At 44.8% G+C, this 17,874-nt stretch overlaps 1 protein-coding gene across 1 annotated transcript; it reads left to right on the top strand.

The window, feature by feature from the left end:
- Window positions 1-1,301: 1,301 nt before the first annotated feature.
- Window positions 1,302-4,382, top strand: LOC311119446 (uncharacterized protein; the record flags this gene model as incomplete). The annotated part of the gene is made up of 12 exons (XM_084157744.1): window positions 1,302-1,312; window positions 1,433-1,531; window positions 1,699-1,776; window positions 1,895-1,975; window positions 2,089-2,175; window positions 2,375-2,452; window positions 2,569-2,655; window positions 2,737-2,835; window positions 3,546-3,593; window positions 3,716-3,796; window positions 3,911-4,022; window positions 4,375-4,382. The coding sequence occupies exons 2-12, from the start codon at window positions 1,475-1,477 to the stop codon at window positions 4,380-4,382; spliced, it is 816 nt and encodes a 271-aa protein (XP_084013870.1). The 5' UTR covers window positions 1,302-1,312; window positions 1,433-1,474.
- Window positions 4,383-17,874: the final 13,492 nt, after the last annotated feature.

Genomic DNA, 17,874 nt, shown 5'->3' with positions numbered 1-17,874 from the left:
GGACAGATGTCTGGTGTCTTGTAGCTAGTATTTCTTAAACTTAGAGAAAACAATCCTTTATTTAAAGATAATGAGCCCACCCTGGACCAGGAGGACCCAGTCCTTGTTCAGGTAAGAATGCTGCAGGCCTATCAATAGCTTGGGTGCCAGTCTTTCTGCTCTCTTGCCAATTCCATCGTGGCAATATGATATTGGCATCACAATCCCATAATGAGTGGACAGAGAGCTGAAACAGACTGGCACCCAGGCTATAACAATACTGCTTCATTAGCAGGATTGGTTCAATAACAATCTGTCATTCAAACTGTCATTTTACTGACTCATAAATTGATCCTGATTTTCTTCCTTAGTATGTGGTTGAGGAGGTTGGGTACCGGCCCTGTCTGGCTTTAATCCCTTGGTCTGGACCTCTGTGGGTTCCCAGCTCTGTAAGTCCATCCATTCTGATACTCTTTGGTCTTCTCTCTGGTCTTAAAACTGGTTTATGTACTTTAAACATAAACATGACGTTTTCTGAAGAACAATATGGAAATACATTTCTGTAAACATATTCCCTATTTTTTATAACTGCAGCCAACATATTACCTTACCTATGCTGGGAGGATGCTGGTGAGAGAGCTGGCAGTGTTAAACACGCAGGTAACCATGCAGATTATTGGACAAAGCTCATCTGATCTAATAGGCAGGATTACCTTCAGTATCCACTACGGTAGTGAAATACTTTGATGTTCGTTCCCTCATTTTCTCACAGATATTCACAGTGGAGCAGCCCATTTTCATCTGTTTCACTCCTGCTAGGAGGATGGTATGGAATGAACTGTCCTCTCAAAATGAACAGGTAGCCATTCATATGCAGGTACCTCAGATGTTTCCTTAACCTTTCAACACAGACCTGTGTAGTGTCTCAGAATCTATCATGCAGTAGCCTCCTCTTGTGATCCTCCCTATAGCAGTCTGTCAGACCTATAGGCTACCTGTCTATCATTCAAACTGACTTTTAATTTGATCCTGTCTTGTTCCTTAGTATGTGGATGAGGAGGTTGGGCAGCGGACCTGTCTGGCTTTAATCCCTTGGTCTGGTCCTCTGTGGGTTCCCAGCTCTGTAAGTCCATCCATTCTGATACTCTTTGGTCTTTAGACTGGTTTATGTAGCTTAAACATAAACATGATGCTTTCTGTAGAACAATATGAAAATACATTTCTGTAAACATATTCCCTATTTTTGTAATAGTCTGTAACACTGCAGCCAACGTATTACCTTACCCATGCTGGACGGATGCTGGTGAGAGAGCTGGCAGTGTTAAACACACAGGTAACCATGCAGATTATTGGACAAAGCTCATTTTATCTAATTGGCAGGATTACCTTCAGTATCTACTATGGTAGTGGGATACTTTGATGCCCTTAAAACTGTTCCCTCATTTTCTTACAGATTTGCAAGATTGAGCAGCACATTTTCATCTCTCGTGCTGGCATGATGGTATTGGATGAACTGTCCTCTCAGCTTGAAGAGGTAGCCATTCATCTGCAGGTACTTCAGACATGTTCTTAACATTTATATCTCAGACCTGTGTATTTCAACTATTATCATTGCAGTGGCCTCCTCTTGCAATCTTCCCTATGCCAATATTTTACTCCTATACAGTACCAGTCTATCATTCAAACGGACTCTTAAATTGACCCTGTCTTGTTCCTTAGTACGTGGATGAGGAGGTTCGGCAGCAGCCCTGTCTGGCTTTAATCCCTTGGTCTGGACCTCTGTGGGTTTCAAACGCTGTAAGTCCATCCATTCTGATACTCTCTGGTCTTTAGGGGGGCTTAAACATAAACATAACTTTTTCTAAAAGAAACTTCTGGAAATACATTTCTGTAAACATATTCCCTTTTTTTATAGCCTGTCAAACTGCAGCCAATTTATTATCTTACCCACGCTGGGAGGATGCTGGTGAGAGAGATGGCAATGTTAAACACACAGGTAACCATTCAGATTATTAACCATTACTCATCTGATCTAATAGGGATAATTACCTTCAGTATCCACTAGTAGAATACTTTGATATCTTTAAAGCTGTTCCCTCATTTTCTCAGATTTTCACAATGGAGCAGCCCATTATCATCAGTTTCACTCCTGCTAGGAGGATGGTATGGGAGGAACTGTCCTCTCAAAATGAACAGGTAACCATTCATAGGCAGGTACCTCAGATGTTTCCTTAACCTTTGAACACAGACATGTGTATTTCAACTGCCAATTGTCTTAGAATCTATCATGCAGTGGCCTCCTCTTGCGATCCTCCCTATTCCAGTCTGTCAGTCCTATAGGCTACCTGTCTATCATTCAAACTGACTCTTAATTTAATCCTGTCTTGTTCCTTAGTATGTGGATGAGGAGGTTGGGCACCGGTCCTGTCTGGCTTTAATCCCTTGGTCTGGACCCTTGTGTGTTCCTATCTTTGTGAGTCTATCCATTCTGATACTCTCTGGTCTTTAGAGGATATTAAAGATTAACATCAAGTCACTAGTTTTCTATAAAACCACATAATGAAAAAACATATTCCCTTGTCTTCATAGCCTGTCTTCTCCAAGGCCAAACCAGTCTACTACCTCACTCGTGCTGGGAGAATGCTGGTAACAGAGCTTGCAGTGTTAAACACACAGGTAACCAAACACATTATTAACCAAAGCTCATCTGATCTTATAGGGAGAATTTACTTTACCCTGTTCCCTTTTTTTTCACAGACTTCCAAATTGGTTATTGAGGAGCCTACCATTCACCTCACTGAAGCTGGGAGGCTAGTGCTTGACGAACTGTCAGCACCTTCAGATAGCCATTCACAGGTAGTCAATCACATTATTAGACAGTCATAGCTGATTAGTAATAGTACACATTACCATGTCCTCAATCTCCACAATTGTGTGTCTTATTAATCACAGAGCAATCTCTATAATTAGGGGATGTCTTTGTTTTTCAGCCAAATAGGGAAGACTCTGGTTTTCCCTATGAGAAGTTGCAGCTGGTTGGGAACTGGGGTTCGTTTCATTTCCATTACTGGAATATCCATTATGGACGAGTGCAGGTACTTCAGACATATTCTTAACATTTATGAACACACCTGTGTATTTGAACTCCCAATTGTCTCTGGGTTTTCTTTTGTATGTCTGTCCCTAATTGAAACCTAGGGGAAACTTGTCGTACGAACATCATGTGGGCTCTATATCACTGCCAGGGATTATACTCAGAACTGAAATCGCCTGCCAAATGTTATAGACATCTACAGCTAACATATAGAGAGAGGTCTGGAGACTGAAGGAGTTTTTTCTTTATAGCAAAATGAAGAGGACATGCATCACCTGTGCATTGTGAGGGGAGTGGAGAAGCAGCTGTGGTGGAGCAGAGTCATCCAGGAAAAAATCCTGGACCCATGGGTGAGAGATTCTCAACTGGTCTTTCGTCTCAAATGCACCTGATTTGTGTCAAATGACGCACATGCTATAGGCCTACTTATATTTCCTGGATGAAATGTAATGTTTCTCTGTCTCTTTTAAAGGGTCTCGTCCAGGTGGTCCTCACCAACAAGAAGCTGACTGGTATTAAGGTACAGTCAGGCAATTTTTCACAGAAAAAATGTAAAGTGGCAAATGTCCATTTACCTATTTGAATAAATACATGTTGACAGAAAATGAAATTACACGTTCTAATCTCTTGCCTCATTTTTAGTTCCTTGGTAGAAGGATCCATGGACTCATGTCCTGCCTTGTCAAGAGGAGGTCTGAGTTCACCTATTATGAGGATGCCCAGGTACACCCCGTTGTTTCTCTGTGTTATGATTTATTTCAGTGTTTGGTTGAGGGGTTTTCAATATGGTGGTTTTCAGTGTTGGGCTGACAGTGTCACATGTTGTGTGTTAAACAGCAGGTGGATATCTCCACCACAGTGGAGGGGTACCAGGAGAGGGGGGATGAGATGATGGCATATCAGTTCTCCACCTCTGACATCATCACCACCCCTCATGAGCCGTCCTCTGGCTCCTCTCACCAGTTCCCCCAGAATTCTCCGCCTCCCCCTTTCCCTTCCGATTCCCCTCCCAGTCCCCCTCCACCTTACCACTCCACCCAGGACCAGGACCAGACCCCTGACAGCACTCCTCAGGTAAAACTCTTTCTACAGTCAATAATTCTTATTTCATTTGTACTTGTGTGTACAGGTGTGTGTCATTGTTTTGGTATCGATAGGTTTGTGTTGTCTGTCAAGGGTCAAGTTGTTAGGTCAAGATGAAAGTATTGTTATGATGTCACTGAATGTTTAGTCTGCTTCAGTTGATGTTGCAGGTGAAATGCAGTTTAGTAGAGTTTAAGTTAATGTGATGTCTGTTTTAGGAGTTTGAGGAGGAGTTTGTGGAGGAGCAAAATAATGCTGCAGATGTGCCCCAGTTGCGGTGGGTTCGCTTTCATGTGTTCATCTATAGTAAAAACCTTTGCTTTGAAATAATCTGCCCAATATTGTAGTTATACAGATGTAGGATCTTAATTTGAGACAGTTTGCTACAGCAGGAAAATAATCCTGCAGCAACAGGATACATTTTTCGTTAGGGCAAATCGAGTCTAAAATTTCAAAGTGGAAATTACAAACTTGAAAATTCCAAATACGCTACAAGTTTGCATTTCCTGCCGTGCAGGAAAATTCTCAGCAACAAAAGAGTGATCAAATTAAGATCCTACATTGGTATGGTCTTTCTGAATCCTGCAGTTATAATATAGGCTAACATAAAATTATTTCTTAATTTCATGGCACTGATGTTTTAGCTTCTTAGGTTGAACATTTGTTATTGAACATTTCTATTTACAGGCGTTACTTTGAAAACCAAGGGACAACCAACTTCTCTCTGAGGCTGGCCGGTATCAGACGTGCTATGGAGGTGAGAAAATGTGAATTTAGCACCTTTTGTATTTCACTTCATGAACATTTCTGGACTATTTGTAAATGTACTGTCTTGTTCTCACAGGCTCTGACATCCTCAGACAGTACCTCCCTCAATTACCTCACCCACGCTGGGAGGATGGTGTTGAGTGGACTATCCGAGCTCAACCAGCAGGTAACCAATTACATAATTGTGCAACGTTCATCAGACCAGATATATAGTTCCCACTGGGCACAGATGTCATTTCAACGTCTCGTTTTGATTTACATTTGGTTGAGTTGTCAACTAATGTGAATTCAATGTGAAATCCCCCCAAAAATTAACGTAATTGGATTTAGGTTAAAAGACGAAATTCCCTTACGTTGATGACTTCTTTCAAATCCAATCAGTTTCCCACTTTAATTCAACATCATCACATTGACATTTTTTATTGATACAACATTGATTCAACCAGTTCTTGCACAGTGGGTTACCTTTAGGCAACAGTGATTCATAGGGTTTAGTTGAAAAGTTTCAACGTCATACTAGCCAAACAATCGGAGGCCCTTTGAATTACAGACCTGAATCTTTGAGTTTATGATCTAAGTTTTAAGGAATTTTATGATTGTTTTGTTTTGAGGATGTGAGGCAGTTTCAGCAGGCCTACGACCTACTGGTGAACTTCATTAATGAGCCAGCAAACAGGGAGCGACTAGAGCAGGAGATGGCTCTCGTAGGAGTAGGTCTACATGCAAGCTTGAGCGTTAGCTGCAGGCACCGTCTTCTCATCTAACATCTACTCAATGAGACTTTCTAAAGTGCTTGTCAATGAAGATTATGTAATTATCCTATTTGTTTGACTTCAGATCGACCGCATCAACTTCGCAGATGTTTTTTATGAATTCGTTCTACTAAGCCTTCTAGAAGGAAAGACATCTCTTCCTATATCTGTAAGTGGCCCTAAGAATGGAACATCCTGTTGTTTATCTATGCTATACACACTGTTGTCATATCAGATCTGTAGACACTCACTCATGTCCCCTGTTCCTTCTCCAGAAGCCTGGTAGCTTCCTTTATCTGCTCCTGGAAGTCATAATGAGGATTCACCCTCCTGGAGGAGCCTGGACAGAGGCTGCTGAGAACTTCTACCTCCTCGTTAAGGTACATTTGTCTCTCTCTCTCTCTCTCTCTCTCTCTCTCTCTCTCTCTCTCTCTCTCTCTCTCTCTCTCTCTCAATAATAGTTGATGATGTGTCTGTTGTCAACAGGGCCAGATGAAGGCATGGCTAGAATCCATCTTCAAACTCAATGAGTCAATCTATGAAAGCCCAGAGAGGCTCTCGGGGGAGGTGATGGGGAATCTAGAAATACAGGTTGAGTTCCTGCTGTCCAGCCTGGATTAAGGTTCCCAAACTGAGCTGAGGGCCCCATCACAAAATAAAGTGTTTTGCATTTAAACATTATCTTTCAATCGTAAACAAATGTTACATCATGTGTAGGGGAGAGTGGGGTAAGTTGAGCCATTTTTTACATTCAGCATTACTCTGTCAAGGGAAATATAGTATTCTTTCAAAAATATACAGTATCTGTCACGACTTCCTCCGAGGCTGCCCCTCTCCTTGTTCGGGCAGGCTTCGGCGTTTGTCGTCACCGGCCTTCTAGCCACTGCCGCTCCTCATCTCATCATTCCATTTGTTTTGTCTTGTTTATTACACACACCTGGTTCATATCCCCTCATTAGTACCTGTATAAGTGTTCCCTCTGCCCCCTTGTCTTTGTGTGTGATTGTTTATTGTGGAGGAGAGAGAAGCTCGGTGGAGCTCCATGTATTTTGTATCGCCGGGAATATTCCCTGTGTGCCTTGTATTTTCCAGTGCCCCTGTTTTGCGCACTGGAGTGTTTTTACTAGGGGTGTAACGATCCATCTACTACATCGATGTATCGATTTATATTCCTATGATCCAACTACATCGATCTGTGCTCGGCGAGTTGGCCTTTTGGACAACATATATCGATCTAACATCGTTTTAAAATGTAATAAATCGATTGTATCGATACTAGGAAATAACCCATTGGATTTAAGCACGTCAGACTTTATATGGATGTTTTTTCTTAGCACTTTTAATGATAAAGGCTTTAAACATTACTCGATTCAGTCTGCCTATCCGTGACGTCATCGCGCCAGCAGCAGCGCAAAGGCGCCAAGACAACAAAGCATAGCATGGCGGATGACAGAGGAGAAGCCGACGAGCGAGAAATTATCAAGCCACCATTGCGGTCCTTACAAGAAACAGGAATCTAGGAAACTTCACCTGCACTGTCCAGTATCCAGGTATTTATTTCAGTCACACTGGTTGAATTTTTGGCTAAAAGGTTACTGAATCGATTTCAAGTCACTGAATCGTTTCGGATCGTATCGTTCTAAATGAACCAATATCGTCCTTGAATCGTATTGTCACGCTCTGGCTCCGGGACTTTGTATTTTGAGCCAGGGTGTGTTCGTTTTGGTTGTGTTTTGTTTGGTTGGTTTGTCATTGGTTGTGTTTGGTCAAATGACTCCCAATCGGAGGTAACGAGTGTCAGCTGTCGGCTCGTTATCTCTGATTGGGAGCCATATTTAAACTGTGTGTTTTCACCTTGTGTTTGTGGGTTTTTGTTCTATGTTCAGTCGTTGTCACTGAGGACTTCATGATCGTGTTTTGTTTTGTATTCGCGTGTATTTCATTAAAGTCAATATGTTCGCTACCAACGCTGCGCTTTGGTCCTACTTCATAGTCGGTCGTGACAGAAAAACCCACCACAACGAGACCAAGCAGCGTTTCCAGGAGTTGGATGACGAGTGGTGGAGACAGAAGAGCGAAGGTTGGGAGAGGACTATAGAGGCCTGGTCCACGGGGAGGAGAGAACCCCAGAAAATGTTTAGGGGGGGGCTCACGACATCGGGGCAGCAGGAGGCCGCTAGGGAGCGGTCCAGCGGGGTCGCAGAGGAGGCCGCCAGGTTACGGGGGCCACTGGTAGAAGAGGGGATGGAAGGCGTAGAGGCACGGCGAGAGGTACTGGCGGGTGTTGCCAGTCCGGTCCGGCCCGTTCCAGATCCCGGTGTAGAGCCAGTGGTGTGTGTCCCCAGTACGGTCCGGTCTATTCCTGCTCCCCGCACCAAACCTACGGTGTGCGTCGACAGCCCAGCCCGGCCCGTTCCTGCGCTCCGCACCGAGTCTGTGGTGCGCGTCGCCAGCCCAGTTCGGCCCATCCAAGCTTCTCGCATAAAGCCTACGGTGTGCGTCGCCAGCCCAGCCCGGCCTGTCCCTGCTCTACGCACAAAGCCTACGGTGTGCGTCGCCAGCCCAGCCCGGCCTGTTCCTGCTCCTCGCACTAAGCCTACGGTGTGCGTCGCCAGCCCAGCCCGGCCTGTTCCTGTTCCACGCGCAAAGCCTACGGTGTGCGTCGCCAGGCCGACCCGGCCTGTTCCTGCCACTCGCACCAAACCTACGGTGCGAGTCATCAGCCTGGTTCAGCCCGTTCCTGCTACTCGCACCAAACCAGGGATGCGAGTCGTCAGCCTGGTCCAGCCCGTTCCTGCTACTCGCACCAAGCCAAGGGTGCGAGTCGTCAGCCAGTTTCAGCTCGTCCCTGCTACTCGCACCAAGCCAAGGGTGCGAGCCGTCAGCCTGATCCAGTCCATTCCTGCTACTCGCACCAAGCCAGGGATGCGAGTCGTCAGCTTGGTGAGGCCCGTTCCGGCTCCACGCATCAAGCCTAGGGTGCGTATCGTCAGCCAGGTCCGGTCCGTTCCTGCCTCACGCGCCAAGCCAGGGGTGCGCGTCGTCAGTCCAGATCCTACCAGCTGGGTCAGATCGGACCGGGGGCGCTACGGGGGGATTGAAGAAGGGTGGTGGTCAAGCCCGGAGCCGGAGCCGCCTCCGAGGAGTAATGCCCACCCAGCCCTCCCCTGTTTTGGGTTTTTGAGGCGCGGTCGCAGTCCGCGCCTTTAGGGGGGGGTACTGTCACGCTCTGGCTCCGGGACTTTGTATTTTGAGCCAGGGTGTGTTCGTTTTGGTTGTGTTTTGTTTGGTTGGTTTGTCATTGGTTGTGTTTGGTCAAATGACTCCCAATCGGAGGTAACGAGTGTCAGCTGTCGGCTCGTTATCTCTGATTGGGAGCCATATTTAAACTGTGTGTTTTCACCTTGTGTTTGTGGGTTTTTGTTCTATGTTCAGTCGTTGTCACTGAGGACTTCATGATCGTGTTTTGTTTTGTATTCGCGTGTATTTCATTAAAGTCAATATGTTCGCTACCAACGCTGCGCTTTGGTCCTACTTCATAGACGGTCGTGACACGTATCGACAACCACGAATCGTGATACAAATCGAATCGTTGTTAAAACGAATCGTTACACCCCTAGTAATCATGGTAGCATCTACATTCATGTAGTGTTTAGAAACATGTTCTATACCTATCAAAGTGACTACAAAATTACGCAATACATTATTTACCATTCATTTTTATTGGCCACAAAATAATCTGAAACACAACCAAAGCAAACAGCAAATGCATCCAACAAATTTGTGGAGTCACAAGCTTGATGTAATCATTGCGTGCTAGGAATATGGGACCAAATACTAAACTTTTGACTACTTTAATACACATAAGGGAATTTGTCCCAATACTTTTGGTCCCCTAAAATGGGAGGGGACTATGTACAAAAAGTGCTGTACTTTCTAAATGGTTCACCCGATATGGATGACAAAATCTGCACTTTAACCTCATCGTCATTGTATAATTTCAAATCCAAAGTGCTGGAGTACAGAGCCAAAATAACAACATATGTGTCATTATCCCAATGCTTTTGGAGCTCGCTGTACATTGACATTGAACTGCATGTTTTATGTAGTCATTGTGTGCTAGGAATATGGGACAGGGACAGGGAGAGCGTTTTTTGTTATTGTTTCTACTGCTGATTGCCGCTTTAACTCCTGAATCAATACTATACATTTTACACTTAAAAATCAACACTGGCCAATTTGCTGTGAAAGTTACCCAATCCCCTTGTTATGACAAGCATTAGTGACAGGGAAGGGGGAAACCAGAGTCAGAGAGAGAAGGGGGGATGGGAGGGGAGAAAGAGGGGGGGAGAGGGGGAGAAAGAGAGAGAGAGGGAAAGAGAGAGAAAGAGAGAGAGGGAGAGAGCAAGAGAGATACAGAGAGAGAGGGCAAAATCCAGAGGGGAGGAATGATGGATGGACAAGGGCACAATCGTTATTTTACATTTTATCTTGCATCGGTTTTGGTTCAGAGGAAACATTGAGCCCATCGTTCTTGTCTTTTGTCAATGCCAGTGCTGCTTACATAATGAATGAAATTATAAATTCAATATGAGGAGCTACAACCAGAGACAGGCTGGTAGTAATAACAGTATAGCAGCAGTACATTCACAACAGGAACAGGAACATTAGTGGCTGCAGTTTAAAAAAGCAACACTTAGAAGAGAGCAGCACGCTGTTTAGCTGCTAAGATATTGATGATGTTCAGGGTGTAGTTCTGGGCCTGTATTCACTGCTGATCTGGGATCAGTTTAGCATTTTAGGTCATAATGAGTAAATGTACACTGCTCAAAAAAATAAAGGGAACACTAAAATAACACATCCTAGATCTGAATGAATGAAATAATCTTATTAAATACTTTTTTCTTTACATAGTTGAATGTGCTGACAACAAAATCACACAAAAATTATCAATGGAAATCAAATGTATCAACCCATGGAGGTCTGGATTTGGAGTCACCCTCAAAATTAAAGTGGAAAACCACACTAAAGGCTGATCCAACTTTGATGTAATGTCCTTAAAACAAGTCAAAATGAGGCTCAGTAGTGTGTGTGGCCTCCACGTGCCTGTATGACCTCCCTACAACGCCTGGGCATGCTCCTGATGAGGTGGCGGATGGTCTCCTGAGGGATCTCCTCCCAGACCTGGACTAAAGCATCCGCCAACTCCTGGACAGTCTGTGGTGCAACGTGGCGTTGGTGGATGGAGCGAGACATGATGTCCCAGATGTGCTCAATTGGATTCAGGTCTGGGGAACAGCGGGCCAGTCCATAGCATCAATGCCTTCCTCTTGCAGGAACTGCTGACACACTCCAGCCACATGAGGTCTAGCATTGTCTTGCATTAGGAGGAACCCAGGGCCAACCGCACCAGCATATGGTCTCACAAGGGGTCTGAGGATCTCATCTCGGTACCTAATGGCAGTCAGGCTACCTCTGGCGAGAACATGGAGGGCTGTGCGGCCCCCCAAAGAAATGTCACCCCACACCATGACTGACCCACCGCCAAACCGGTCATGCTGGAGGATGTTGCAGGCAGCAGAACGTTCTCCACGGCGTCTCCAGACTCTGTCACGTCTGTCACGTGCTCAGTGTGAACCTGCTTTCATCTGTGAAGAGCACAGGGCGCCAGTGGCGAATTTGCCAATCTTGGTGTTCTCTGGCAAATGCCAAACGTCCTGCACGGTGTTGGGCTGTAAGCACAACCCCCACCTGTGGACGTCGGGCCCTCATACCACCCTCATGGAGTCTGTTTCTGACCGTTTGAGCAGACACATGCACATTTGTGGCCTGCTGGAGGTCATTTTGCAGGGCTCTGGCAGTGCTCCTCCTGCTCCTCCTTGCACAAAGGTGGAGGTAGCAGTCCTGCTGCTGGGTTGTTGCCCTCATACGGCCTCCACGTCTCCTGATGTACTGGCCTGTCTCCTGGTAGCGCCTCCATGCTCTGGACACTACGCTGACAGACACAGCAAACCTTCTTGCCACAGCTCGCATTGATGTGCCATCCTGGATGAGCTGCACTACCTGAACCACTTGTGTGGGTTGTAGACTCCATCTCATGCTACCACTAGAGTGAAAGCACCGCCAGCATTCAAAAGTGACCAAAACATCAGCCAGGAAGCATAGGAACTGAGAAGTGATCTGTAGTCACCACCTGCAAAACCAGTCCTTTATTGGGGGTGTCTTGCTAATTGCCTATAATTTCCACCTGTTGTCTATTCCATTTGCACAACAGCATGTGAAATGTATTGTCAATCAGTGTTGCTTCCTAAGTGGACAGTTTGATTTCACAGAAGTGTGATTGACTTGGAGTTACATTGTGTTGTTTAAGTGTTCCCTTTATTTTTTTGAGCAGTGTATATGAATGGGGGGACCTGATCCTAGATCAGCACCCCTACTCTGGGATGCTTTGTGAATACGGGCCCAGAAGCAATTATGCAACTCTATCAATACATAACCCATGACGTTGGCGTTACTGGTACCATGCTGTTTCCAATTGAACCACACAGGACCACACAGGACCACACAGGACTACACAGGACTACACAGGACCACTCAAGCAAGAAGCGAGTCCTCATGACAGTCTCACATGTCACCAGAGCGCGCAGCTGAACACTGTATGCTGGAAACACTCGGTTAGTTATTTTTACTAAAACATAACCAATACCTGTTAAATATAAATACCGAACTTGTTTTTGCGTGGATTCCACGATGCGGTTAGCTTTTAACAGCTAGGACCGCTATTTCTTGTCCCGGAATGCCGCTTAACAAACAGGTTGAAGCCTGCTTGACAGAGCCGCTAAGCTGCCAACAATCAAGCTAACAAAGTCAGTCCTAGATGAGTTTTCCAATGGAGCCCTCTTTGTCTGGAGAGATAAATGAACGGTTCCAGCGCTGTAGGATCTGTATCTACTACGCTTTGTTTCTGGGCAAACTGGATCACTTAGAGTTCCAATCCGGCAATTGTTTGCTTGCCGAGGATTATAGGCTTGAGGTGGCTTCCTTGATCACGGAGGTCGCCAGCCTATGTAAGAAACTGGGGAATGTTTACCTTTTCTACGCCGGTGGCTGAACGGCGTTCGCGCTTGTTTGATGTATCTCCACCTTGTCGTTTGTCGTTATCCGACTGGCCGGTGTTGCCCGGAGCTCCCCCATCTGATAGCGGAGTCAAAGGAGCACAGAAAGAGGAGCATGACAATCAACGATGGTCGCATGTCACGAACCGTGGAAGCCGAAGACAGCGGCCTCCCCCAAAGCAGTCTATACTCCCTTGGCAAGCAGCTAATGGGGATCTATAATAAATACAAATACAAATACAAGACCACACAGAACCAAAAAGGACTACACAGAACCAAACAGGACTACACAGAACCACACAGGACTACACAGAACCAAACAGGACCACACAGGACCACACAGGACCACACAGGACCGCACAGGACCACCCAGAACCACACAGGACGGCACAGAACCACACAGGACCACACAGGAACGCACAGAACCACACAGGACCACACAGGACCGCACAGGACCACACAGCCTTGTGGATGGTGTTTGGTTTACAGTGGGGAAAAAAATTATTTAGTCAGCCACCAATTGTGCAAGTTCTCCCACTTAAAAAGATGAGAGAGGCCTGTAATTTTCATCATAGGTGCACGTCAACTATGACAGACAAAATGAGAAAAAATAATCAAGAAAATCACATTGTAGGATTTTGAATGAATTTATTTGCAAATTATGGTGGAAAATAAGTATGTGGTCAATAACAAAAGTTTCTCAATACTTTGTTATATACCCTTTGTTGGCAATGACACAGGTCAAACGTTTTCTGTAAGTCTTCACAAGGTTTTCACACACTGTTGCTGGTATTTTGGCCCATTCCTCCATGCAGATCTCCTCTATTTTTATTTTATTTTATTTCACCTTTATTTAACCAGGTAAACCAGTTGAGAACAAGTTCTCATTTACAACTGCGACCTGGCCAAGATAAAGCAAAGCAGTGCGATAAAAACAACAACACAGAGTTACATATGGGGTAAAACAAAACAAAAATCAAAAATACAACAGAAATACAATTAATATACAGTGTGCAAATTTAGCAAGTTATGGAGGTAAGGCAATAAAATAGGCTATAGTGCAAAATAATTACAATTTAGTATTAACACTGGAATGATGTGCAAGAGATGATGTGCAAATAGAGATACTGGGGTACAGATGAGCAAAATAAATAACAATATAGGGATGAGGTAGTTGGGCGGGCTAATTTCAGATGGGCTGTGTACAGGTGCAGTGATCGGTAAGGTGCTCTGACAACTGATGCTTAAAGTTAGTGAGGGAGATAAGTGTCTCCAGCTTCAGAGATTTTTGCAATTTGTTCCAGTCATTGGCAGCAGAGAACTGGAAGGAATTGCGGCCAAAGGAGGTGTTGGCTTTGGGGATGACCAGTGAGATATACCCGCTGGAGCGCAGACTACGGGTGGGTGTTGCTATGGTGACCAATGAGCTAAGATAAGGCGGGGATTTGCCTAGCAGTGATTTATAGATGGCCTGGAGCCAGTGGGTTTGGCGACGAATATGTAGTGAGGACCAGCCAACAAGAGCGTACAGGTCACAGTGGTGGGTATTTTATGGGGCTTTGGAGACAAAACGGATGGCACTGTGATAGACAACATCCAATTTGCTGAGTAGAGTGTTGGAGGCTATTTTGTAAATGACATCGCCGAAGTCAAGGATCGGTAGGATAGTCAGTTTTACGAGGGCATGTTTGGCAGCATGAGTGAAGGAGGCTTTGTTGCGAAATAGGAAACCGATTCTAGATTTAACTTTGGATTGGAGATTCTTAATGTGAGTCTGGAAGGAGAGTTTACAGTCTAACCAGACACCTAGATATTTGTAGTTGTCCACGTACTCTAGGTCAGACCCGTCTAGAGTAGTGATTCTAGTCGGGTGGGCGGGTGCAAGCAGCGTTCGGTTGAAGAGCATGCATTTAGTTTTACTAGTGTTTAAGAGCAGTTGGAGGCTACTGAAGGAGTGTTGTATGGAATTGAAGCTCGTTTGGAGGTTTGTTAACACAGTGTCCAATGAAGGGCCAGATGTATACAAAATGGTGTCGTCTGCGTAGAGGTGGATCTGAGAGTCACCAGCAGCAAGAGCGACGTCATTGATATACACAGAGAAAAGAGTTGGCCCAAGAATTGAACCCTGTGGCACCCCCATAGAGACTGCCATAGGTCCAGACAACAGGCCCTCCGATTTGACACATTGAACTCTATCTGAGAAGTAGTTGGTGAACCAGGCGAGGCAGTCATTTGAGAAACCAAGGCTATTTAGTCTGCCAATAAGAATGCGGTGGTTGACAGAGTCGAAAGCCTTGGCCAGGTCAATGAAAACGGCTGCACAGTACTGTCTATTATCGATCGCGGTTATAATATCATTTAGGACCTTGAGCGTGGCTGAAGTGCACCCATGACCAGCTCGGAAACCGGATTGCATAGCGGAGAAGGTATGGTGGGATTCGAAATGGTTGGTGATCTGTTTGTTGACTTGGCTTTCAAAAACTTTTGAAAGGCAGGGCAGGATGGATATGGGTCTGTAACAGTTTGGATCTAGAGTGTCACCCCCTTTGAAGAGGGGGATGACCGCGGCAGCTTTCCAATCTCTGGGGATCTCAGACGTTACGAAAGAGAGGTTGAACAGGCTAGTAATAGGGGTTGCGACAATTTCGGCGGCTAGTTTTAGAAAGAAAGGGTCCAGATTGTCTAGTCCAGATGATTTGTAGGGGTCCAGATTTTGCAGCTCTTTTAGAACATCAGCTGTCTGGATTTGTGTGAAGGAGAAGCGGGGGGGGCATGGGCAAGTTGCAGCGGAGGGTGCAGAGCTGGTGGCCGGGGTAGTGGTAGCCAGGTGGAAAGCATGGCCAGCCGTAGCAAAATGCTTGTTGAAATTCTCGATTATTGTAGATTTATCGGTGGTGATAGTGTTTCCTAGCCTCAGTGCAGTGGGCAGCTGGGAGGAAGTGCTCTTATTTTCCATGGACTTTACAGTGTCCCAAAACTTTTTGGAGTTAGTGCTACAGGATGCAAATTTCTGTTTGAAAAAGTTAGCCTTTGCTTTCCTAACTGCTTGTGTATATTGGTTCCTAACTTCCCTGAAAAGTTGCATATCACGGGGGCTATTTGATGCTAATGCAGTACGCCACAGGATGTTTTTGTGCTGGTCAAGGGCAGTCAAGTCTGAGGAGAACCAGGGGCTATATCTGTTCTTAGTTCTGTATTTTTTGAATGGGGAGCAGTGATGTTTTGGGGCTGTCGCTGGGCAACACAGACTTTCAACTCCCTCCAAAGGTTTTCTATGGGGTTGAGATCTGGAGACTGGCTAGGCCACTCCAGGACCTTGAAATGCTTCTTACGAAGCCACTCCTTCGTTGCCTGGGCGGTGTGTTTGGGATCATTGTCATGCTGAAAGACCCAGCCACGTTTAATCTTCAATGCCCTTGCTGATGGAAGGAGGTTTTCACTCAAAATCTCACGATACATGGCCCCATTCATTCTTTCCTTTACACGGATCAGTCGTCCTGGTCCCTTTGCAGAAAAACAGCCCCAAAGCATGATGTTTCCACCCCCATGCTTCACAGTAGGTATGGTGTTCTTTGGATGCAACTCAGCATTCTTTGTCCTCCAAACACGACGAGTTGAGTTTTTACCAAAAAGTTATATTTTGGTTTCATCTGACCATAAGAAATTCTCCCAATCCTCTTCTGGATCATCCAAATGCACTCTAGCAAACTTCAGACGGGCCTGGACATGTACTGGCTTAAGCAGGGGGACACGTCTGGCACTGCAGGATTTGAGTCCCTGGCGGCGTAGTGTGTTACTGATGGTAGGCTTTGTTACTTTGGTCCCAGCTCTCTGCAGGTCATTCACTAGGTCCCCCCGTGTGGTTCTGGGATTTTTGCTCACCGTTCTTGTGATCATTTTGACCCCACGGGGTGAGATCTTACGTGGAGCCCCAGATCGAGGGAGATTATCAGTGGTCTTGTATGTCTTCCATTTCCTAATAATTGCTCCCACAGTTGATTTCTTCAAACCAAGCTGCTTACCTATTGCAGATTCAGTCTTCCCAGCCTGGTGCAGGTCTACAATTTTGTTTCTGGTGTCCTTTGACAGCTCTTTGGTCTTGGCCATAGTGGAGTTTGGAGTGTGACTGTTTGAGGTTGTGGACAGGTGTCTTTTATACTGATAACAAGTTCAAACAGGTGCCATTAATACAGGTAACGAGTGGAGGACAGAGGAGCCTCTTAAAGAAGAAGTTACAGGTCTGTGAGAGCCAGAAATCTTGCTTGTTTGTAGGTGACCAAATACTTATTTACACCATAATTTGCAAATAAATTCATTAAAAATCCTACAATGTGATTTTCTGGAGAAAAAAAATCTCAATTTGTCTGTCATAGTTGACGTGTACCTATGATGAAAGTTACAGGCCTCTCTCATCTTTTTAAGTGGGAGAACTTGCACAATTGGTGGCTGACTAAATACTTTTTTTCCCCACTGTATGTGGACACACAGACAATAGATGATAGTTTTATATGGACACAGACAGTAGATGATAGTTTTATATGGACACAGACAGTAGATGATAGTTTTATATGGACACAGACAGTAGATGATAGTTTTATATGGACACAGACAGTAGATGATAGTTTTATATGGACACAGACAGTAGATGATAGTTGTATATGGACACAGACAGTAGATTATAGTTTGTGGTGAGTTTAGTGTAGAGGAACTAGCTCAGTCTTCAAAACGATAGAACAGAACACACTGTGTGAGGCTGCTGCTGCCTATTGAAATCACTGGCCACTTTAATAATGTTTACAGTCACTTTAATAATGTTTACAGTCACTTTAATAATGTTTACAGCCACTTTAATAATGTTTACAGTCACTTTAATAATGTTTACAGCCACTTTAATAATGTTTACAGTCACTTTAATAATGTTTACAATCACTTTAATAATGTTTACATATCTTGCACTACTCATCTCATATGTATATACTGTATTCTATTCTATAATATTCTACTGTATCTTAGTCCATGCCGCTCTGTCATTGCTTGTCCATGTATGTATATATTCTTAAATTCCATTCCTTACTAGTTTTAT

Source organism: Coregonus lavaretus, assembly GCF_964263955.1.
Source record: "Coregonus lavaretus genome assembly, chromosome: 1".
In the NCBI taxonomy this organism is placed as follows: domain Eukaryota; kingdom Metazoa; phylum Chordata; class Actinopteri; order Salmoniformes; family Salmonidae; genus Coregonus; species Coregonus lavaretus.
The sequence above is the reverse complement of the archived record's forward strand: the minus strand, read 5'-3'. Positions and strand labels throughout refer to the sequence as shown.